Source organism: Dermochelys coriacea, chromosome 21 (assembly GCF_009764565.3).
Source record: "Dermochelys coriacea isolate rDerCor1 chromosome 21, rDerCor1.pri.v4, whole genome shotgun sequence".
NCBI lineage: Eukaryota > Metazoa > Chordata > Testudines > Dermochelyidae > Dermochelys > Dermochelys coriacea.
The window spans coordinates 5156290-5180600 of NC_050088.1; the positions used below are offsets into that span (position 1 = coordinate 5156290).

Consider the following 24311-nt stretch of genomic DNA (forward strand, 5'->3'; position numbering starts at 1 on the left):
GCTCACGAAAGCTTATGCTCTAATAAATTTGTTAGTCTCTAAGGTGCCACGGGTACTCCTTTTCTTTTTGCGAATACAGACTAACACGGCTGCTACTCTGAAACCTGTCATATATACTTAAAGGCAGCCTTAATACCTTCCAGCACAAGAGCTGGATCACACATGTAGATTACCTTTGCCATCAGAGCAAGAGCACCTGCTGAGAGCGTGAATCTCACTGTACTAAAAGTGCCACTTCAAGGCTGAATGAATCAATTACAAAGAAAACTGTCAGGGGGTTTGGTCTTTAATCTTTCCAGGAACCCAGAAAAGCAGCTGAAGAACTGAAGTGCCAACAAACAGCACTGCAGATTTTCTTCCTAGGCTGATGCCTCCCATTAAAGGGTTTAGCACTGGAGCACAAAAGAACTGACACGAAAGGTAGTTGGCAGAGATGTGAACTTTACACAACATTTGTATCTGTACTTGGATACGGGAAATGGGATGACTTAATTTGGAATGGGAGAGGCAAGATAGCTGTCCAGAAAAGCATAAATCATGTTGCTTTTGGCAAAAGGTGAAAACGCGAGGGGTGGGGAGGGGTGTGACTGTCCCTGCATAACGTGAAGATTCTGGGAGGAGATAGAATCAAAGTACACTGCAAAGCGTGCGTCTCAAATTCACCGTTGGAATAAAACTGGCCCTACTTGATGAACTCAGGCTTATGCCCATTTACAACAGCTGAAAATTTGACCCTGTGTTCACAATATAAAAGGGAAGGCCATTATAAGCAGCATACCCTGCTCTCAGAAGAAAGTGCCCACTTGGAATAATTCACCCCGTGTCAGCTCTAAGTGAGCCCTCAGAACCACCAACAGTACTTGCTTCTCATTAACGCCTCTCAGAAAGACTCCCTAGCCCTGCCTTGCCTGGCTGTGTTCTCCAGCACCTCTGTCTGTTCATCTACTCCAGCCCCACTGCCTTAGGGTTTGGCCTTGCTGGAGTTGCACTGTGAGCTGGCTGTTTCCGGCTCTTCCATCGCGCATTCAGAACACAGCAGCACTGATTTGCACGTTATCTCCCCCCAGGGACTTGGTCATTTTTAATTCTGGCCTCTGCTGCCCTCTGGCCCATTCTCCTTCCTCTTACTGCAGCACCAAAGCAGATATGGTACAGCAAGAGGCATCCTGTCCCCTAACCAGGCTCTTTTCTCACCAAAGGCCCTGGTGAAAGCTCTGCACATGCCTGACTCCAGTCGTATTAGTGCTGAGCTTTACGTTGTGGCAAGTCCTGCATATAAAAGCTGGCCTCTGGACCCTACTTAAAAGTGGAATTAAGCCCTCTCCACAGAATGAGTTGGACATCCCTACTGCACCGCCTAGCTTGACTAATTTATTATAGCATCATAGGAATTAGGGCTGGAATTTACCTCAGAAGCTTGTGTTCTCCTAAGAAAAGCAAGCTTGTCAATAGAAGTCAGAGTCATACCAAACATAGTTGTGGACTTAACGAGCTATTATTGTCCGCCACTTATGGCTGTAGTGGAACACTTATTTGTTCCTACTGTTAAGCTATAAACTGGCCATGTTTGTCTTTTTACACCTATTGAAAGCAAGCCCATAACTGATGCAACTGAGCACCTCACAAAACAAACAATCTAGAGGAACGGCCTACAGGGCCCCCCCAAGAATTTTGCAATTTGTCTTTCTGGAATTACAGAAATTAGAACTTCGCTTGTCCCCTTCTTTTCCTTATTTTAAGCACAGGCTGGAGTTGGAGTGAGATTGTGTGAGTGATATAGGAAAACAAATCAATGGAGCCTTGCATTTCGTCACAAAGGCAGTCAGGCTCATTGTTCTGGTCAGTGGTAGCCTGGGCCAGCGACTGAGTGGGATGCGTTTCCGACTTGCATTAGTCTTGCCCTACCCAGTGAAGGTCTCATTTTGCACAAGGATAGCCACTGCCTAGAGAGGTCATGCAGGCATAACTAAAGAATTGCCTTCCTCTGCTTAGAACAGAAGGGTACTCAAACAGTGTTCTTACACTTCAGTTCCCTGTACAATAATCTTTGCTTAGGCTACCTAGCCTCCTATGAGTCCACCCAAAGTTAACTGTAAAACAGAAAACTTGAGGAAATTAAAAAGAACAGTATCTTTAAAAAAACCCTCCCATTGTTATCCAGGATTTTCCAAACCTAAAACTGTGGTAACTTCACCTGCTCTTTCTAGGTGGAGTCAGGAATCAATGGGGGACAGTGCCTCCCTCTGATAAATGACTGGTACAAACAGGAGTGATTTCCCCCAAAGCTCCTTCTTTACTGAATCTCAAGCACACACACACATGCACAAGAGCAATAGGTTTAGAGCATCCCAAACAGTTACCCAAAGTCTGAAATGGTTTCAAGTGATCAACAGCTGCGCTTATGGGTGGGAGGAGGTGGCTCCTTCCATCAAGCTTCTGGGGGAGAAGATATCAGTCTGTCTCCAAAGAAAAGCTCCTTTGACCTGCTCCAAAATGTATTCTTTTAAAGTTTTAGTGCTAACTCCTAGTGACTCCTACCAGTCACCATAGCAATCACTAATGAGTCACCAATTCCCCTAGCTTCAGCAAATTGCTCCTTATCTGTTATTAAGAAAGCATGTCTGGTCATAATTAAACTTATGTCAGGGGCACTCAAAGGCAAGGTCACCTATGCCCCCACTCCCTTCCATTCTCATGCTCCATTAACTGTTCCATCCTCCCATTTGGATTAGCAAAACTGCAACCATGCAGCTATTTGGCCTAGCCTCTCAGAGCCCTAACAATATGTTATTTGCTTTTCAGCTAACAGGGGCTGGACACAAAATGGTTGCAGTAATGTAGAGTTTAATTCTCCCATAACATCCTTTCTGTCTGATTTTAATCCTACTACTGTTACTTGTAGCCTAAATTACTGAGGATGAAATTAGAGAAGACACTCAAGACATACTTAATTTACTTTTTTTCAGAGTAGCAGCCTTGTTAGTCTGTATTCGCAAAAAGAAAAGCAGTACTTGTGGCACCTTAGAGACTAACAAATTTATTTGAGCATAAGCTTTCGTGAGCTACAGCTCACTTCATCGGATGCATTTGGTGGAAAAAAAAAAAGCCACAAGTACTCCTTTTCTTTTAGGGGAGAGATTGATATACACACACAGAGAACATGAAACAATGGGTTTATCATACACACTGTAAGGAGAGTGATCACTTAAGATAAGCCATCACCAGCAGCAGGGGGGGGAAGGAGGAAAACCTTTCATGGTGACAAGCAAGGTAGGCTAATTCCAGCAGTTAACAAGAATATCAGAGGAACAGTGGGGGGTGGGGTGAGGGGGAGAAATACCATGGGGAAATAGTTTTACTTTGTGTAATGACTCATCCATTCCCAGTCTCTACTCAAGCCTAAGTTAATCGTATCCAATTTGCAAATTAATTCCAATTCAGCAGTCTCTGGTTGGAGTCTGTTTTTGAAGCTTTTTTGTTGAAGGATAGCCACTCTTAGGTCTGTGATCGAGTGACCAGAGAGATTGAAGTATTCTCCAACTGGTTTTTGAATGTTATAATTCTTGACGTCTGATTTGTGTCCGTTCATTCTTTTACGTAGAGACTGTCCAGTTTGGCCAATGTACATGGCAGAGGGGCATTGCTGGCACATGATGGCATATATCACATTGGTAGATGCGCAGGTGAACGAGCTTCACTTTTGTGGGTTCTCCCCATCACAAGAACCAGAGAAACATTTCGATATATGACACATTCCAGAGATAATCAAATTGTAAAACCAGAGACCTTGGAAGGGGGACTTCAGAACCCATGTAACAACTGAAACTACTCTACTTTTCTGCACATTCTTCCCCAATTGGCTCGATTTACACCCTCCCCCCCCCCGAGGATCCTTAATTTATTTCGCTCTTACTGAATCTTTCCATGGCATTGTAGGCAAATAACTACTTTAGCCCCACAAATATTCAAGTATCTTACAGTGGCTTTCTACAATTACGGCAATATTGGTTCGAGATGGAGAAAGTGAAATATTAAAAAACTGAAAGCTTAAAAAAGTGTTATTTGCTTACCAAGATAATGGCTATTCTCAATATAGAGCGAAGAAATTCAAGTCAACTGCAATAGAAAACTCGTGAATATCAGTTAATAGATCCCAGGAACAATCCATACACAGGGAAGCATCACTTAGTGCCTTAGATTATACCAAATATTTTATTTGGAAGTTAGCAGTAAGAGTACAGCATGGACAAGGCAAGTGAGCTGCTCTCAGATTATCTAACATTGAAGGCAGGCAGGTTTTTCAGGGCTCTTTCATATTTCAGACACGAAGACAAAGGTGTTCTGATGAGAGAAGTCCTTCATAAAAATTTCATGGGATCATCAGAATATCTGTTTGCATAGTTCTTCTGCAATCTTCAGATATCTTAAGGGTTCTCTTATACGTGTCTAGGCTCCCCTCTTCTAAGTTGTACTGTCCAGTTTACCAGAAGACGACTAAGCCCATTTCAACTTCAAAGTGGAGGTGCAGCTGGCACTTCAAATAAGTATTAAATAGGTAACATTGGAGTACTGTCATTCACAAATCAAAAGTTTGTACATGTGTGAATAATGGGTCAGATCTACCTTTTCAGGGCATGGACTGTCATTTGTACAGTGTTTATACACCCCCTAGCATAAAAGGTTGTTGCCTTCAGGAGCTACTGCAATTTAAAATGTTAAACAATAATTATCCTTGTGCATTAATCCACAGGACATTAGGTGCTATAGTGGAAAGAGGGAAAGGAAAGAAAGGTCCAGGAATAAGACATTTGCCTTTAAAGTGTAAAGGTTTAGGTACGTGTCCAAATTCAGTTGAAATCAGTCCATTCGATAATCCGAAAGAGCTAAGCATATATCTTAACTCAGCAGTTTCCTAAATATAGGTCATGACCTCAAGTGGGGTCATGCCATCAGCAGTTGGGTCACAATCCCATGTGCGGTGGACACCATTTTGCTCTACAAAATAGCATGTCTGGGATCTATGCTGTCTGGGATCGCTGGAGCAATCAAGTCTGAAAATGGGGTCATGCAGGCAAAACAGTTTGGGGACCACCAAATTAACTCCGTGCTTTTTCCTTTAACTTCGATTTCCATCAATTACAAAAAATTTACTTAACACAAATTTCATGGGGCAGTAAACATGCCTTTTAGTATCAAGGGGAAGCATGACCATGTTTTATAATTCAGTGCCAAATGTCTTCATGCTAACACATCTGCATAACAGGGTGACAACTCCACACATAAAATAATCTGGATGACACTCAAAGAATGCGTTAGAGGTGCATGGTTCGCCCACTATACTACACAAGGGGCAGTGGGTTTAGACCCTTAAAGTCTACAAACCCATGAGCTCTACGTGGCTAGGATCTAACATATGATGCTGCTTCTCTAAGCAGGGCTAAAAATATAAGCCCTCTCTGAAAATCTATTCAAGCCACTTCTAACTTATTTTGTTTACTCTGGGAATTTGCTTTCAGATGTATAAAGAAAGAAAAACAAATTGCTCTTGGGGAACAAATAAAGATCACCCAGAACTTTTGTGGAAAATACTGGTGTGAACAAAAATCAGCTAGAGGACTCAACATCCTCTTTTGCATGGAACAAGATTAAAGAATGTTTTACTTTTTTCCCCAGGAAGCTTGTGTGTGTGTGTGTGTGGGGGGGGGGGTTTGGTATTTCCAGATTGGAATAACCGTTGGGTCAGGCTTTGCAAAGGAGAAACATATCAAATGTATGGTGAGGAATTTACATCAGCATAGCTACGTCTCAGGGGCGTGGATTTCTCACGCCCGAGACATGCAGCTCTGCTGACCTAACCCGTTGTTGATAGTAGTAGGCCGACGGAAGAATTCTCCTGCTGACCTAGCTACTGCCGCTCGGGGAGCTGGATTACCTACGTGGATGGGAGAAGCTCTCCCGTCGGCATAAGTAGTGACTATGCTAAGTGGAGCACCTGCAGCTCTTCAGCCGTGTAGCAGCTTATTTAGTGTAGTCATGCCCTAGTCTGAGATGTGTCTTAGAACTTTAAAGTGTGGAAGAACAAAAATGCAGGCACTAGGAGAGGCAGAATTGCTCCCAAGTTATTTATGGTGGATCAGCTGTTATATAAAGCTTAAGCTTTCAACAAGGTCAGTTTTAAAAAGATATTTATTGAGATGTTTAAGCTAAAATAACCAATTTCCTCAATTTAGGTGCTTGCCTAGTAATTAATACTTTTCCTGGTGCATTACAGTAGACCGAAAGGCAAATACTAAAGGCTAGTCGCCTTTGCATTCAGGGTAAGCCAACGCTAAAGTACGTTTGTTTTTTCACTGTACAATAAATGAGGGACAAAGCATAGTCACATCTACGTTGCTGCAGAGGGATAGGCAAAGCTTTCTACATTCCTGCCATCTATTCCATTAGGGATAGCAGGAGTCTAAAGTAAAGAGAAATTTAATATTAAACAAAAAGTTTCAGTTAAAAGTTAATTACTTAAAAGGCTTTTTGTTATTTGTCCCAAATTCCAAGAGGGAAGGGTATTTAGCGATTTGTTCATGTAATTACCACTGTATTTTAGAAAGATCTGTGGCATTACCTCTGTCAGATATTGGACACAGTTCTCAAGTTTTGCCCCACCCTTTCCCCAGCACTGCTCATTGCCTCAGACTCCAGCCTGACAGCACAAACCTCAAAGCACAAACCACCCTTACATGAATCACAGGGCAATACAGCTGCTTGATCTGCATTCTTCAGGGACAGCATTAAGCTCCTCAAGTGTTCCAGCAGCATACAGCTAAGCTGCAACTTTTCCAATAGCACAACTGGTACTAGACCAGACAGCAGGCTGTGGATTTTTACAGATCCTCCCTCTCCAAGCAGGGTCCAAAAGTGGTGTAGGTTTTTTTTGGAGGTTTTCAGAAAGCTCACTGGGAACAGAGATTTACCATTTTTTCATTCCAAAGGAACTTTAGATTTTAAGCATGTAGTCAGAGTTAGGGGTAGGAGGGACTTTACTCATAAGGGTTACTAGTCTTTCACTCCTTGAAAACAAACAATCTATGCTACTTCTAACCTCAGCTCCATATCAAAGCCAACATCTCTGGGCACAAGCTCATTTTAAAGCATTTTGAGAGTCAGATTGGCAAGCTGAAAGCGCCTTATTCCACACAACTTTTGCTTCCAGACACATTTGGTAAGAAATGGTCCAATTAACTTGTACCTGAATGAAGAAGAAGATGATCATGTTTATCTGGTTCCTTGATTACTTGTTCAATAGTCTAGAAATTTGGACTGCATTTCTGGCCATAAAAGTAACTAAATGTTAACCTATCAGTACTAGCATGACTGGGGAACATTACATAGCAAGAAACAACTCGTGCTACAGCAGTAGGCAAAATCCTTCATCATTGTTCTATTGCTCTTAGTGGAGCTATGACTTTACATCAACTCATGATTGGCCCCCAGAAGCTTTGGAATCTTTTAGTATCTTTCTTGTTTCCTTCTATAAAGATTCTCCTCCATCATCTGTTTCAACGTGAGTTTCTATTTGTTATAAGATCTAGGCAGTACAAATCCTCCCATCAAGCCAAGATTTTAGCAGCCTAGACTTCAGTGGGCACAAAATCCAGAAACTCTGCACTCAAACCTGGAACAGAGCTGGGTTCTCATCTGAAGTGTGAAAGGCCAGGAATCACAGCCCATCTTTGGTCAAGTTCCGTTTCAAAGTTCTGCCCCTGAGCATTTGGTTTTGTAGCACGAACCTTGAGTAGGTTTGAGATTACCCTTTGATACTCAGTTTCCAGAGTCAGCCAGCAGCTCTAAGTCATTCACCACAGCCTGATACTCTCTCTTCCTCACGGATGAAATCCACTCTTGCACCAAATTGGAAATCTGTTATAGCAGCAGCTCTGCCATGCTCTTGTTCTTCTGGATAGCAAAGATCTCTCTAGTATAGAAGGAGAGTAATATTAGGCCGTTGCCCCACTGTCCATGGAAAAAGAAACAGGTTTTGATGTGCATTGTATAAAGTTCTCTTGCTTTTGGATACAGTATCAAGAGGGTCAGTCAGGCTCTCCTATTTATCCTCTCATAATGGAGCAAGGAGACATCCAATGAATTGAAAGCAAAACATTTAAAACAAATATTTCAAGATGTTAAGATCAATGCAGCCAGGACTGAACTCTGACCCAGCTGTAAACGAAAGACTATACTAACTGCACAAGAATGTCTTGTAGATCAATTGAAACAGAAAAGGAAAAAGGCTCACTTGCACAGAACCCTGGGACTTCCGACCATTTTAAGTTTTGAAAGCACTTGGCGCTGGGTAATACTCCAGAGATTCCCATGTAACTTTGGCTGCAAATAGATCTTTCTTTGGTTCTGACAGAACAATAGTTCTGATTAACGTACAGTGGTACAGCAAATCTGAACAGCGGTGGAGTAATCCAACTACCTAACAATAAAGAAAAAAAAAGTGTGAACTGAAAGCTTTAGCTATAAGTCTAGGCATGAAAATTCACTTCCTCCCTCTAGTCTGCCAGAACCCAGATTTGGTGACCTTCAAGATACGGTACAAGACTCACCTTGTGTCCTCAGGTCACCTCTGGGAAATGAGGAAGAATGGGAGAAAGTGATGGTGAAATGTGTGTTTTGGAATCGTGATACATAATACGGTCTGCTTTTTATTTTCTTTTTCTTATGTTGCTCAAGTACCATGTTCTTGGATGCGGTATAAGAACCTGAATAGAATAAAATGGACTAAAGTTGGTATTTTTAACCTCTGCCTAGTTTTGATAGGAACAATCACAAATACATCTAACCAAAGTACATTATAGGATTTCTAAAAAAGCAAAAATTAAATTTTCTAACAGTTGAAGAGCTACCACCAAATCAGACTTGTTTATTCTTGTTCAACTACCAGGGAAATGTTACTCTGTATTTACAGATATAGTTCTGCAGCACATGTACGATATCAGCTCTACCGGCTTCAGTGAAGCTCCAATCATTTATACTAGCTAAGAATCTGTTCCAAAGCAAATACCTTTTCTTAAAAACTGTTCTAACCTCTCTGTCAGTGCACTTCCAAACCTTATATTATTCTGAGCCCATTTATCGGTATATTACTGACCTCATACAGCACCCGTTAAACCCCTCCTATATTCTTCACCCAGCATCTTATGTTCACAAAGCCATACATTTAGTAAACTACCAGAAAATACAACTGTAAGAAGTGCTTGGGAGTAAGGGGCAGATAGATAACCAAGTTCTCTCCCAAAATTTTACGAGCAGTGTTACCACTAACATTTTCAAAAATTATACAAGTTAGATCATGGAAATAATCAATGAAAATTTAGTGTACAATGTGAAATTGTGGAAACTACATCTTTAAATAAACCCAAGTTCTTCCAACTCACCTGAGAAAGTACCACTTATTTCCTTTTAATAGGACATGTGCAGTTGTGTCTACAGCAAAAGGAGGGTCAAAAAACCATTCAAAGTCTCACATCATTCTTTTATGAACAGCCCCTCAGTGATAATTTCCTAAATATCAGTGCATATTAAGATGAAACATTGTTAATGTCTTTTTAAAAGTTGGCCATACAACTTATAATTAAGTTATTTTGTGCCTAGCAATAATAGTTTTACCTGCTGCAAAAAAGTAGCAGAGGAAGACACTAAACACACATTACTCACCATTGCATTTAGGAGCGGATCCACTCCAGATTCCACTTGTTTTATCTTTTGTTGTACAATGAATGGAAGCAGCTCCAATAAGCCGGAACCCACGGTCACATCTGTAAGTTACTGTTGAGTTATAAGCAAAATTTTCTACACCCCTGCCATCGTATGTCCCATTGGCAATGTAAGGAGGGGAAGAACAAGTAATCACTGTAGGAAAATAGAAGGTCATGAATATGAATGTTTGAGTGTTGTTGTAGCTGTGTTAGTCTTAGAATACGAGAGAGATGAGATGGGTGAGGTAATACTGAGAGCCCTGTGTAGCTTTCACCAACAGAAGTTGGTCCTAAAGAGTTGATCTCACCAACCTGGTCTCATTAATATTAATAAAAGTTTCAGTTAAAAGTGCAAACATTTACTTAACAAAAAGTTTATCTAAGATCCTCAAAAGAAGAAAAATATTTAGCCATTTGAAAATGTAGTTAGTATTGTATTTTAACCAAGTTTGAGACAGAGAGAGTTTCCTGCCTCCGATTCGGAAGTCTTCCTTCTTTCAAGCTTTACTCCACCCTCTTCTAAATGCTATCATGCGAGCTGGTGCTGGTCCCCATGACATAGGGCCCTGGCAAACTCTCTCACCAGAACACACCCATTCCAAAACATTACTCATAGGAAAGAAGGGTTTCATGACCTTGGGGAACAGTGATAAGGTCTTCAAGTATTCCACAGTTGGAAAATTAAAACATTTCTCATAGCAACAGCATGGCTGACAGACCCTCCACATAAGTGTCCAAAACAGGAGAGAGGCAAATGAACTATGAGAGGTTTTAGATTGAGTTCTACTCCAAAGAAACCTCAGATTTAGGTGTTTAGGAAAGGTTGGATTAGTCTTACCTTGGCAAGTTGGAAGTTTACTCCATTCAACTTCATCTCCCTTAAGCTCACATTGAATGAAAGGCCGCCCAATTAATTTGTACCTAAATAAAAAACACACACACACAAATGAAAATCAAGTTTCTTACCTAGTTCTTTGATTGCTTGTGTAACTGTCTGGTAATTTGGAATATGGATTCTTTCAGCTTCCAGGTGGTGACTTATGACCCGAGTGAAGCCTTGTTATGGGTTGAGTTAAAACCTCATTGAGATTGATGGATGTCAATGTACCCTTCCATTAATATAATTGTGAGAAGTTCATCACAATGCCCCACCTAAAAACAGAGATAATGTGAACCCACTCAGGAGTTTTGCACTGTGTGGAGGAAAGGTTTTTGCCGAGAGGTGGGTTTTTTTTTTTTTTTTTTTTTTTTTTTAAAAAGGGTATCTGTCAGGGTTCGCAAGGCAGAACAGAACCAGAGAGACTGAGACAACCTGAACAAAGTCAAGCAGAAGCTTGTAAACGCGGTGTGACCTTGAAAGAAACTTAGAGGCTGTGGGTCAAGGGTGCTGGATGAAAAGAAACTTAGGCACGTAAACTAAAATATTACTCCTTTGCTTTTGGTTTCTCCTGCATTTGGAGAAGCGGGACTTTCTACATTCCTTACAAATAAGCAAGGCTGCATCAAAGAAAATACCCGATTCCATCATCAATTTCTATTCCCAACTGGATCATCATCAAGGGCCTGAACTTTGACTAGCCACTTGGTCAAAAAGGGGCAACAGACATTGAATAAGATCATTCCTGCTGTGAAAATACCAGCATGACCAAGGCACAACAAGTAGTAAAAGGCAATTTAAGCAAGCAAATAGGTGGATACAATACACTCTCTGCAAGCTTAATAGGTTTATACTGAAACAGACACTTGGGAACAGTCATTAATCCTGTGTACAGCAAAACGGTGGATTCTCTGCCCTCTAATTTGCACATTGTAGCGATCCTTACTTCTTCCATTGCTAGAGAAGGCAGAAAGAGTCTCTAAAACAGCCCCAGTTACTCAGTGAGATGAATCCCCAAAGGACTAGTAATTTTAGATACTGTCTGACTGTTCAGAGTGCTTTCACACGTGAAAGGGTTTAGACTTGCTTGCTACAAGCCGGCAACTACTGTTGTGGTCCCATCCTGTGGAACCGTTCTGAAACGGAACAACCTGGCATTCTATACCTTTGATAACTGCCAAGTTATCTTGGGTAGTTAAGAATTAAAAACACTGTCCTCTCTGACCATACACTTCACTCTGAAAGTTAGTGGTTCAGCCTAAGCATCTCTGGGCCACCTCAGGGGAAGGCAAGAGAGGCAGTTTGCCCCAGGCCCCCCCATTTAAGAGGGCCCCCAAACTGAGGGATGATGCAACCTCAGCACACCAGGCTGCAATGCAATGACAGAGAGGCAACAGGGCCAAAGCTGAGCAGTGCTGCAACCTCATGGGCCAAGTCTCAAAGCCCAGAGCTGGTCCCAGCCTGACAGGACAGGAGCCACGTCAGTGGGCTCACTCCCCACTCCCCCCCCCCAGTAATTTATTTTTGGAAGGGTGGGAAGCCTCAGTTCCAGATTTTGCCCCAGGCCTTCCAATGTCTGTGCAGCCCTAGCTACCCCTCTTTGTCAGCAGCATTCCATTTCCAAGATTGTGTGACCTTTAAAAGATTCCTGCATAGAAATTAGTGAATGGGGTATGCGGCCACACAGCTTTCCCTACCGTCTTTCCTCTAGCACTATGGGAAAAGGTCACATCTACACTACAGGGACTATAGCAACACAGCTATGCCTGCAAAACCCTACAGTGTACATGCAACCTACAACATTTTTTCTGTTGCTGTAGAAAACACCTCCCAGATTGACAGAGCCAGAAGAGTACCCAGAAGTCACCTACTACAGGACAGGCCCAACAAAGAAAATAACAGAACGCCACTAGCCATCACCTTCAGCCCCCAACTAAAACCTCTCCAACGCATCATCAAAGATCTACAACCTATCCTGAAGGACGACCCATCGCTCTCACAGATCTTGGGAGACAGGCCAGTCCTTGCTTACAGACAGCCCCTCAACCTGAAGCAAATACTCACCAGCAACCACACACCACACAACAGAACGACTAACCCAGGAACCTATCCTTGCAACAAAGCCCGTTGCCAACTCTGTCCACATATCTATTCAGGGGACACCGTCATATCACATCATATCACGCCTAATCACATCAGCCACACTATCAGAGGCTCGTTCACCTGTGCATCTACCAACGTGATATATGCCATCATGTGCCAGCAATGCCCCTCTGCCATGTACATTGGTCAAACTGGACAGTCTCTACGTAAAAGAATAAATGGACACAAATCAGACGTCAAGAATTATAACATTCAAAAACCAGTCGGAGAACACTTCAATCTGTCCGGTCACTCGATTACAGACCTGAGAGTGGCTATTCTTCAACAAAAAAAACTTCAAAAACAGACTCCAACGAGAGACTGCGGAATTGGAATTAATTTGCAAACTGGACACAATTAACTTAGGCTTGAATAGAGACTGGGAATGGATGAGTCATTACACAAAGTAAAACTATTTCCCCATGGTATTTCTCCCCCCCACCCCACCCCCCACTGTTCCTCAGATGTTCTTGTTAACTGCTGGAAATAGCCTACCTTGCTTGTCACCATGAAAGGTTTTCCTCCTTTCCCCCCCCTGCTGCTGGTGATGGCTTATCTTAAGTGATCACTCTCCTTACAGTGTGTATGATAAACCCATTGTTTCATGTTCTCTGTGTGTGTATATCAATCTCTCCTCTGTATTTTCTACCAAATGCATCCGATGAAGTGAGCTGTAGCTCACGAAAGCTTATGCTCTAATAAATTTGTTAGTCTCTAAGGTGCCACAAGTACTCCTTTTCTTTTTACCTCCCAGAGGGACAGTCCTAGGTTGACTGACACATTCTTCTGTAAATCTAGCTGCATTTACGCCAGGGCTTATGTCAGCATAGCTATAATGCTCAGAGGTGTGGATTTTTCACATCATGACTGCCATACCTATGTCAACCTATACTAAGCATAGACCAGGCCTAACCATATGTGTTTGGGGTGGTTGGAGGGGTGTTAAGGTTTTAATAGGAAAGAGACAAAACAGTTTTTGGTACAGAGTTGTTTTTCATTTTGCAACTAAAGATCTTTTCCAGTTCTCTAAACCCTGATTAAAACCATGCATGAGTAATTTGAACCAGGTTACAGATTGATGGAAAGTGTGGTTCATACATGGGCTCTGTAACTGCAAAGGCAACTGACAGACCAATTTTACTGTGGTAGCTTTTTCAAATAGACACTTGAACACCCACATCTTCTATGCAGTGCTTCCTTCAAAATAAATAGATAAATAGTCATTTTATTCTGACCTATTTTTGTCTAGACACCTACCATAATTTGGACCTACTTTCTATTATGTGTAAAAGCTTAAAAATATTTGTGCTAATTTTAGTTTGTGATAGAAGTTATACTTAGGCCTGTTTCAGAGTAGCAGCCGTGTTAGTCTGTATTCGCAAAAAGAAAAAGGAGTACTTGTACCTTAGAGACTAACGCATTTATTTGAGCATAAGCTTTCGTGAGCTACAGCTCACTTCATCGGATGCATTTGGTAGAATCCGATGAAGTGAGCTGTAGCTCACGAAAGCTTATGCTCAAATAAATTTGTTAGTTTCTAAGGTGCCACAAGTACTGCTTTTCTTTATACTTAGGCCTGAATCACACCCAGAGCCCATCCTACAAAATTTAGGGCATCCCACAAATATTTCAACTAGGAAGTGTTCTCTCCACAGAAGCCACGCCACTGAGAATCTACCTCACCACCTACAGGCTAACTCCACCTGACAACATTCGCATTCCATGTGGAAAGATTTAAATTCAAGCCCAGCTGCATGTGAACTGGGACACACTGAGCCTGATTTTATACTTGTTATAGACTCTGTGGCACTACATAACCCATCAGGACAGGATCTGGTGTTCACTGAACTACTCTGGATGCAAAAAGTAAAGGCATCCCAGCAAACCCCTATTCTCCCTCCTCTACACACAGCTGGGACTTCTTCCCATTTTGACTTCATCACTCAAGTGGGGAGGGTGGAGCCAGAATCCATACTAGCAAACTGTTTGAAAGCTCTGCTTCCAAATGAGAACCCACCCCAACGCTGCAGTTGATAGCACTATCCAAGTACGTATTTGAAGTTAAATCAGGCATTATTTTGCAGTTAGCCAGCAATTGTACACCAAAGTTCTGGGAATTAACTATGAGAGGCACCTTGACACTCACCCATCTTCACAGAGCAAGTCTATTTTTGCACCAAACAGAAATTCTCTCATATGATCAGCTCTGCCATGGAGTAGTTCTCCTGGATGACCACATGATTTCCCTAAGAGAGACCAAGGCTAGGATTAGCATTAATTTGTGTTGTCATGATGGAAACAGAAGAGCTAAACAACAACATACTTAAGAAGGCTGTATCTGTATGCCCACTCACAGCGCTTTGTAAAGTAAGTGTCACACCACACCAGATCAGAGGGTCTTTTAGTCCAGTACAATACTTCTGACGGTGGCTTCGGACATGTATAAAACCCACACAGGGCTCAATCATACCAGTGGCAACTGAAGGTGCTCAACCCCTTGCAGGCTGTACCCTGCACAAGTGTCCAGACCAAAAGGGGGAATTATGCAATAAAACACCCACTGGTGCCAGGGGCGGAGAGTGGGAAGGACCGGTTTGTCAAAACTCCACAGTTAATGGCTGACTTATGTCCCGAAGGTAAAAATACCCCTTCTGTCTTTTTATCCTTATTTCTGCATGCTAAATGCAGAACTTTTTTTTTTTTTTTTTTTTTTTTTTCAAAAAAATCAAAAAAATCCTTTGATTCAGTATTTAGTGGCAGTAAGTTCCACGAGTTACCAAGCATTGTAGAAAAAATACTCCATCCATGTCATCAATTTTAATGAAGACAGACAAGAAACCTCCCATAATCTTCAGGGAAGTTCAATGGCAGAAATTCCTCCTTCCCCCTACAACAAGTAATTTCCCAGGGTTATTCTAGTTGAAATGTACTGCATTAGACATTTACTTTTCATATGAAATTGAAAGCAGACATACTGTTTTCATACAGCCAGTGCTATCCTGGTACTTGATCTTTATCAGTCAGTTTTACGAACAGCTAAATATTCCATAAAAAGAAAAGGAGTACTTGTGGCACCTTAGAGACTAACAAATTTATTTGAGCATAAGCTTTCGTGAGCATCCGATGAAGTGAGCTGTCGCTCACGAAAGCTTATGCTCAAATAAGTTTGTTAGTCTCTAAGGTGGCACAAGTACTCCTTTTCTTTTTGCGAATACAGACTAACACAGCTGCTACTCTGAAACCTGTAAATATTCCATAGAAATACAGCTATTGCAATTTATCCTAAGAAAAAACCTAGCTAAACAGCCCTTCAAACTAAATAACCCATTAAACTAGCAAACTGGGAGCCAGCTGCCTAGTGGGTCCTAATTGTGAGATGTTTTCAGATTAAATGAGACAGAAAAGTAACAAAAAAAAGGTACTCACTTCTACAAAACTCAGGGGCTTCTGACCATGTTAAGTTTTCAAGACAAGTACTAACAAGAAGCATTTCAGTGATGTTCTCATACCCTGGGCGACAAGTATATCTCACAGTGATCCCAACAGGATGGTAATTCTTCCTCTCATCTTCCTTACTTAAGGCAGCAAACTTTAACCTTGTTGGGACACCACAACTACCTAGCAGTAGAGACAGACATTAGATCTGAAAGGTTTGGTTATGAAGACAGGTACAGAAACAGTCTGTTGTAACAATAGACCAAAACTCAGTGTTTAGAAAACAAATTACTCCCTTAGCAGTGCTTTAGAGAGGTTACTAACAATCACATTTGGATGCCCTTTGTTAAATAGACCCTATGCTGAATGGGCCCCAATATAAAACTGCAGAATGCATATTAAGATATACTTTTAGTGTTTTTGTTTTAGTATATTCCCAGGTAAAAACTAAGTTTAACTGAATGTCAAGAGTACATATCAGTAATTTAGAGGAAATTAAATGAGAGAGATTTAATTAGTCCCAAAACAAGTACAGTAAAAGCTGTGTTATCCGGCACTTTACTAACCAGAAAGCTCTATTAACTGGCATTTCTGATATCTCCCAATTCAAATCTTCAATCTAGTAACCGGAACTAGTATACTGCCCAGGAGATTATGCAATTGCACATTCTGAACTCTACTTTTATGCAAAAGAGACGGAAGACAAATAAGCAAGCTGATATCAGTGATTTATTCAAAAAAGCAGCTTCCAGGGTGTGTCATAGGGTCATTACAGCTTCAGCCCAATCTCCTACACCTTCTACCTCTACAATGATAATTGATGATAATGATGACCATGAGGCATCACAAGATCCTGAAGTGCCTTCTGAATCATCAAAGATTATATTATGTTCAGTACAGTTTTTGTGTTAAGTGCATTTTTAATGATCGGGGTGTACACCATGTGCTGCCCATAGTGACATGTAGTGTCATAAGATTACAGGTAAAGTTTTCTATACAGTAGGTTTACACCTAAGTGCTTCAAGAAACCAACCACTCTGCAGTGCAGTACTACTACTGGATGGGCAAGTACCTGTATACTATTTTAAACTTTATTCATTTTATTGTATTCTAATTCTTTGAAAATTGGTATTCCATTGGTAAGTATAACGCTTAATTAACTGGAATATCTGATTAACTGGCACCCCCCCATTCCCCTAACATGCTGGATAACAAAGCTTTTACTGTATTATAAATCCAAGAAATTCAGAGTTAAGGTTACTCTTACCACCTCCCCAAAAGCACATCTAAGTATGGAAATGCAGAGTTAGGCCACCCAACCAATCCTAGTAGTGATGCCAAGAAATAAAGCATACATCTAGGATTCATGCATTTCAGTGTTCGCAGTCCTAGACTAGATGAAAGACATTAAGCAATGTAAATTTTTTCTCTTCCCTTTGGGTATCATTACAGGGCAGAGCTAATTTTGACTATACCTACTAAATAGGAAAAGTCTTACCTTTTCATAAGTAGAAAAGGAGTACTTGTGGCACCTTAGAGACTAACAAATTTATTAGAGCATAAGCTTTCGTGAGCTACAGCTCACTTCATCAGGTGCAGTGAGCTGTAGCTCACCAAAGCTTATGCTCAAATAAATTTGTTAGTCTAAGGTGCCACAAGTCCTCCTTTTCTTTTTGCGAATACAGACTAACTCGGCTGCTACTCTGAAACTTTTCATAAGTGAAAGGCAGCGCAAGGAACTTTATTCCAGAGAAAATAAAATACTTACGACCACAAAACTCGTTGATGTTTGACCATTGTGAGTTTGAAAGGCACACTACAGTGTCTGACTTTCCAGGGATTTTAAGGAAGCCATCACTGCACCTGTATGTAACTTGGGAGTCAACAGGGAAGCCCTCTGTGCGATTCATAGTGGAGGGGACGGCATGATTCAGCTTTGGTGGGGGCCCACAGTCACCTATGGACAAAACAAAAGCCCACTGTAATAGAACATATTTATTCTAGTAGCTTTGCACACCAGAAGGATCCCGAAGCGCATCAGCTGTGAGAAGAGGGAGCTGCGACAGACCAGGTGAGCCCATGAGGAAGGTTGCTCCGATTTCCCAGACCCATACAGCCCCACCCACCTTGGGGGGTTTAAACTGGGAGCTGAAGACAATCGCGACCATCAGTAACAGCCACACAGCTGGGGAACACAAGAGACACAAATCGCTGCCAACCCTCGCATGCATTTTCCCCATGGAGGGAACCCCGGAAAACGGGGGAACCCCGGGGGCTGGCGGCAGCCCCGGGGCTGAGGGCACCGGGGGAAGGGGCTCGGGGGACCCAGCGCACGGAGCCCGCAGAGAGCCTCCCCTTGCCTGGAACTGACACCCCCCGCCCCGTGACAGGAGGAGCCAACCGAAGGGCCAAAGCGCAGCCCCGGGCCCGGCTCTAGGCAGCCCCTAGCTCATGCTCTGGGAGCCCCCCGACACCGGGACTATCCGCAGCCCCCCGGCCCGGGGAGCCCCGCCCTGCACGGAGATGCTTTGCCCTGCCGACCCCCCGCAACTCACTGCGAGTCCCGGGCAGCAGGAGCAGGAGCCCCAGGGCCAGCGCGGGACAGGGGAGCCCCAGGGACATGGTGGGGGGCGGCCAGGGGGCTCCGACCCGCAGCCTGCGCCGCGCTCAGCATAAGCGAGAAAAGAGGCGGGGGGGGGGCCTGAACAGCGCCATGAATGGTTGGGGGCGGGGTCAGGAGAGAAGGGGCGGGGCCTGAACAGCGCCACGAATGGTTGGGGGCGGGGTCAGGAGAGAAGGGGCAGGGCCTGAAGGGCGCTGAGACTGGTTGGGGGCGGGGTCAGGAGAGAAGGGGCGGGGCCTGAAGGGCGCTGAGACTGGTTGGAGGCGGGCTCAGGAGAGAAGGGGCGGGGCCTGAACAGCGCCATGAATGGTTGGGGGCGGGGTCAGGAGAGAAGGGCGGGGCTGGCTCAGGCTGAGTCCAGTTGGTTACAGCAAACACAGAGAGGAGGTTGGTCTTAATGTCACCGTTAACACAAGCAGCAAGGGAACGGAAAGACCAAAACACACACCCTTGGGCTTTCTTTTCCAAAGAGCTCAGCACAGCGAATATCGTTGGGAAGACGTTAACATCTGTCCTCACGCTGCAGGTTTATTTTTTCCATTGGAGCATGCAAACATTTGGCAGAGATATGAGAAAACGAAGCTTCATACAATGGCTGTGTTACGGGATCTGAAACTGGATTATCTAATTTAGCAGGGGACAGGGCTGGGCAATAAACATTCACGTTTTGATGCTATGTTTCCTTTGGCAAAAGTGCAAATTGGCAAAAGAAACTGAGAGCACTGCAGACTGCATCTGCGGCCACAGACCGCAAGCTTGGGAGGGGCGAGACAGTTCAATACAATGTCTTTTTACAACGTGGGAAGGAGGTGTAGTTATAGGCCACCTCACATGTGGTGATAGACTAGCAAGCTCATGGGCAGTCTTTTTAAGGTGAGGGAAACACAGACTTAGCAGACATGCACGCTTGGCCCAAGCACCTAGAGCAGTAGTTTTCAATCTTTTTTTCATTTGCAGACCCCTACAAAATTGCAAATTATAGTGTGGACTCCTTTGGAAATTTTGAATGGAGGTGCGGACGCCTTTGGAAATCTATTGTCTGTATATATAGTTGAATTCTGATGACTTAGTTTTCAGTCTGTCTTTTGCAGACCCTTTAGACATCATCCAGTGCCCCAGGAGTACATGAACCACAGGTTGAAAACCACTGACCTAGAACCAGCATGCCTGCTGCTGTTGGCCTCCATAAGCATGAGGGGCCTAATTCATCCCTGTGCTTTATACAACTTTTGTGCGTCACCTGTTCTGGGTTTGACTACACATGGTTCAGTTCCAACATGGGTCAGAGCAGCCCCCTGGCTTGTCTGCCTGCCTATGGGGGTAAGAAATGGTTTCAGAAACTGGGAATAAGTGTTTAGTGCAGTAGCGCTTCAGCCACACATCCATAGCCTTGGAAATATTCCTAATGCGGACGCTGCGTTGGACGTACCTACAGGAACAGTAGCGGGGTAAGTAGAGCTGTCAGATCCCAGGAATATATGGCTGAGAAGTTCAGGGATGAATGGGGGCTATTGATTCCAGTATCTCCTGTATCTTTCCGCAACAAGGGTTACAGTTCGCCATACAGCAATATGCTTGCACAAACAAAACGCATAGCTGGCGATCCCAGCAGTGGCCAAGCACTGAATGGGCTATGGGGATGGAACTCCATCGCACCCCTAAAGGTAGTCCCTACAGGTCAGGTTTGTGACACATTGGCAGAGAACAGCATGGGGCTGGGGGGCAACGTGCAGTGCTGCTACCTGTGCTGTATTGGTGCCAAGGATAAATGAAGAACTTCACTCTCCGGCGTTGTCTATGCACATTTCAACAGCAAGGAACAGATCACCCACTTTGCTTTCCTCTCCATCTCTTCTGCTCCAGCCTGCTTCCTAACCAAGACCCAATGGCTAGATACCACAATGATGAGAGTTCTATAAATATCAGGGACAGATGACTAGAAAAGCTCTCTTTTTACATACTGCTTAATGGAAGATGCTCTCTAAAAAAATCCAGGTGGCTGCCATTCAGGGTCCTGCATTTGGCCAGTGATGTTAATACTACTAATAAATATTCAAACCGCTTTACATAAGCATGTACATTTTAAATTTCAGAGTACACACAGTATGTTACATTCATCAGAGATAACTTTTAGCCCTCTCTTTTCTCACTGACCTTTCACTGCAGAGAGTGCAAGTAGCACAATTTTTAATCGGAATAAACTCTAGTAATCAACCCCAGCTGTGTTATAGGCTAGAGATTGAGTCTCTCTGTATAACCACATTTACTTTTTAAACTTAAGCGGTCTAGAAAATTAGTCTATGGAGCTGTTCACAGTGTAATTGTAACACTGACAGATGCTGGTTGTCAGCAGGCAGGGTTGAACCTAAGACTGCAGGAACTTAGTGCATGAGCCTCTGCCACATGAGCTAAAGGCCAACTGGTTATTAGCTAAGGCTGTAGAGCAGACTTATTTTCTCTCTCTCTTCAAGTGGTCTTGGTGCCACTAGATGGGCCAGAACACCACACCCAGGAGGTGTGCGGGTTACATAATCTATTACTCAGCTTGAGAAATGATGATTAGAGGCCCAGGCTGACTTGGTTCATGCCACCTAAATTGATCGCTAGCGAGTGGCCTCTAGTGGTCCTTGTCAACAGTGAAAAGCTCAGTTGTATTATGATTCAAGGGTAAAAGAGTAATAAAGAGATATGCCACAGACTAAGGCAAATTAAATTCAGAGTCCCTTCATGGTGACAGACTGGTTTGGGGCAGGGCACTTTTTCCAGAGAATAGACAGCTAGTGTGTCACCCTAAAAGTAGGCTAGGCAGCCAGAGTTGCACTGATTCAACACAGCCAAGCTGCAGCTTCTAAAGTGAACTTCTATGGAGCCCCTAGTGCAGATTCAGCTGCTTTCTGTCCCTTGTCCTCACCTCACCCTTCCTGGAAATACAATTTACTCTACCCTGTGAGAGTATCATGCTCCCTTAGAGCTCAGTAGCCCTCAAAGCTACAATTTTGAGGTGGAGGGAACTTCTGGGCCTATATGTTACTTCTCTGCTGCTTTCTTTCAATCGGCTCCTCCTGGCTTTACACAGCCACAGATTCTCAGTGGAGGGGGATGTTGCACTCGTTTTTCTGGCCAACACAGTGTTAGTTACCAATGGATCCTTTCTACTTGTCCTCTGGGTCAGATTCATCTCTGTTATTTTGGGGATCTGACTCAATCTCACTGGCTCCATAAACAGGAGTAAAGATACCAGCCTAACAGTGCTGTAGACCGATGGTTCCTGATATTCCACAGAACAGGTACAGCACTGTCCGCAGAAAGGCAAGCTGCTGTCTCCTGTGCTACTTCCCCAGTATGCTTCAACCATGAGCTCTTCCAGATGCGAGAGGAAAAGCCAGTCTTCTTTGCTTTCTAAGTCCTTGCAGTCCTTGCCGAGACTGTTCACTAGATTGAGACAGTTTTTCACTCCTAAGAAAAGGAGCCTTTAAACACAGTGGGGATTTTTCGGTCTTTAGCCAGTGGGATAAAGTTATAAAAAAAAAAAAAACAAAAAAAATCACACAAACAAACAATCAAAAGTTATAACAATTGCATTTTATTGTGGCCCTGGAATGCAGGAATAATTACTTGATCACAAAAGGTATAGGTCAATTTATTGGGCAATGGGAAAATAGCTTAGCAAGCTGTTTCTCTGCAGTTAAATTTCTACCATCTACTCTTGAGTGTGATTAGATATAAAAATGCCTCAGCTGAGCTGAGGTTAAATCAAGAGGACAGGGAAGATTGCTTTGCTAACCCTTAGATTTTCAGTGGTGTACAGGGAGTTATGAACATCACTGCCCCAAGGTTAATGTAAATCAGACAGTAGAATAGCCATACACCCACTGTGAATGTATGTGTTATAATGCATAAAAGCTAAATGTAAGCAGCAATTATGGCAAAGCTGAAGGTTGTTGGCATAAATTTCCAGCTGCATAGGGTCTGAAGCTTGTATGAAAATAAACCTTTAGATCATACAGTTCAATCTAGTTCCTCTACTTGCTTTCACTTTCCTAACACAATTAGGATCACAGATTTCAGCTATTCATTACAATTTTTTAATCTCCCGCTTCAGTTTCTGAATCTCCAGGTACAGTTTCTTCAGTTCCAACAGGGTTCTCAGTTCCGTCAGAGGCACATCACAATGGAGAAACTCTTTACTCTCACGTACCCCTGAACATTCTTCAGTATTGCTTTGCTTTTTCTGTGAAACAGAGAAAGAGGGAATGAGATTATGACGCAGAAGAGAAGGATTTACCTTTGAAGTATGCCTGCTCCTTTTGGGGTTTGAACCCTCAGTCAGTGTGTTACATATATCTGTATCATACAGTCTGTCTGACACAGGCCTGATACTGAAAAGGCCTTCACACCCACAATTCTTATTGATGTCTATAGGGGCTGATAGTTCTAAGCAACTTTGAGACCTTTCTGAACAACTTGCAGAATCAGGCACTTGGATTGTCAACTCCTTGAGCTGGAATCAGGCCTCCATTTACATTTTCACAGTGCTAAGCACACTGGCAACTACTCATTAAATTTTGTTTATACTGTGCCTAGCCCAACAGAAGATATGCCTTGTCTCACACCCTGGACTGCATTGGAAGCCTTTCTAATTTATAAGATGGCCAAGTTTTCATCCTGTGTGATTTTTACCTACCACATTTTTTTTTTAAAACTGAATAGGTGCTACAAAAGGAGAAAATCTCCTACTTCAAAGCATGAGTAAGGATGGGATGGAGGAAGGACATTAGTTTGCTTTCAGATCAATACATTTCCCCCTTCTATTGTATCAATGGCACATCTCCCTACTTGGTCCCATTGCTTCATTAAAACAATGAGGACTAAGACTTAAGAAAATCAAAACACTAATTTGTTATTACTTTTGTTTTACACTAGAAATTGGACAGAGTACTTCAAGAAATCCAGCTGGAGTGTCATACTTACACATTTGGGTAATGCTGTCCAGTTGCCATTGGCTGAACAAATGATACTAAAACTGTCTGTTGTAGGCAGGTACCAATCGTCTGAAAAATGGTACCCAGGAAAGCATTTGAAAGGAATCCTTTCATTTATGTTGTACCACATTTTCTCATCTAATGCATTGACCATTCTTCCATTCTGCACGTCTGGCTTTGGACACTGCACTGGAAGGAAAAAGCAGACGAGAAGGCAGTTCAGTGAGGAGATGCACTGGGAGTGCTGCTTATTGCCTGTAATGGAAAGAGGCAGCTATACTTAAGACCCCATGCCCTTGGTTTACATCACTGCAGCTGTTTTGGTTTAATCAGACAAATAAACTACTTGTAACATCACACCCACAGTGACTCGCTGAAAAAAACAAACATAATGAGTTCAACAAGAAAAGGGTGCGAGTGAAATCCCATCCAGCGCTGTGTATCATGGGCATTTCGTGGAGTCATCGGCAGCTGAAAGTCCACACTTGGGGCAGCAG

At 42.8% G+C, this 24311-nt stretch overlaps 2 protein-coding genes across 2 annotated transcripts in view; both read right to left on the reverse strand.

Annotated features, from left to right (window-relative positions):
* LOC119846325 (complement component receptor 1-like protein) overlaps window positions 1-18877 on the reverse strand; it is a 112064-nt gene extending 93187 nt beyond the window's left edge. The window contains exons 1-6 of the mRNA XM_043500605.1: window positions 18765-18877; window positions 17978-18166; window positions 16201-16392; window positions 14921-15020; window positions 10594-10676; window positions 9715-9909 (exon numbers count right to left, since the gene is read on the reverse strand). Coding sequence (XP_043356540.1) covers window positions 9715-9909; window positions 10594-10676; window positions 14921-15020; window positions 16201-16392; window positions 17978-18166; window positions 18765-18831 — 826 coding nt within the window. The 5' untranslated portion in view covers window positions 18832-18877. The remainder of the gene's footprint in view (window positions 1-9714; window positions 9910-10593; window positions 10677-14920; window positions 15021-16200; window positions 16393-17977; window positions 18167-18764) is intronic.
* Window positions 18878-22394: 3517 nt separating this feature from the next.
* The window catches only part of LOC119846526 (sushi, von Willebrand factor type A, EGF and pentraxin domain-containing protein 1-like), a 56954-nt gene continuing 55037 nt past the window's right edge, over window positions 22395-24311 (reverse strand). The window contains exons 32-33 of the mRNA XM_043500722.1: window positions 23804-24003; window positions 22395-23063 (exon numbers count right to left, since the gene is read on the reverse strand). Of these exons, the coding sequence (XP_043356657.1) occupies window positions 22908-23063; window positions 23804-24003 (356 nt within the window). The 3' untranslated portion in view covers window positions 22395-22907. The remainder of the gene's footprint in view (window positions 23064-23803; window positions 24004-24311) is intronic.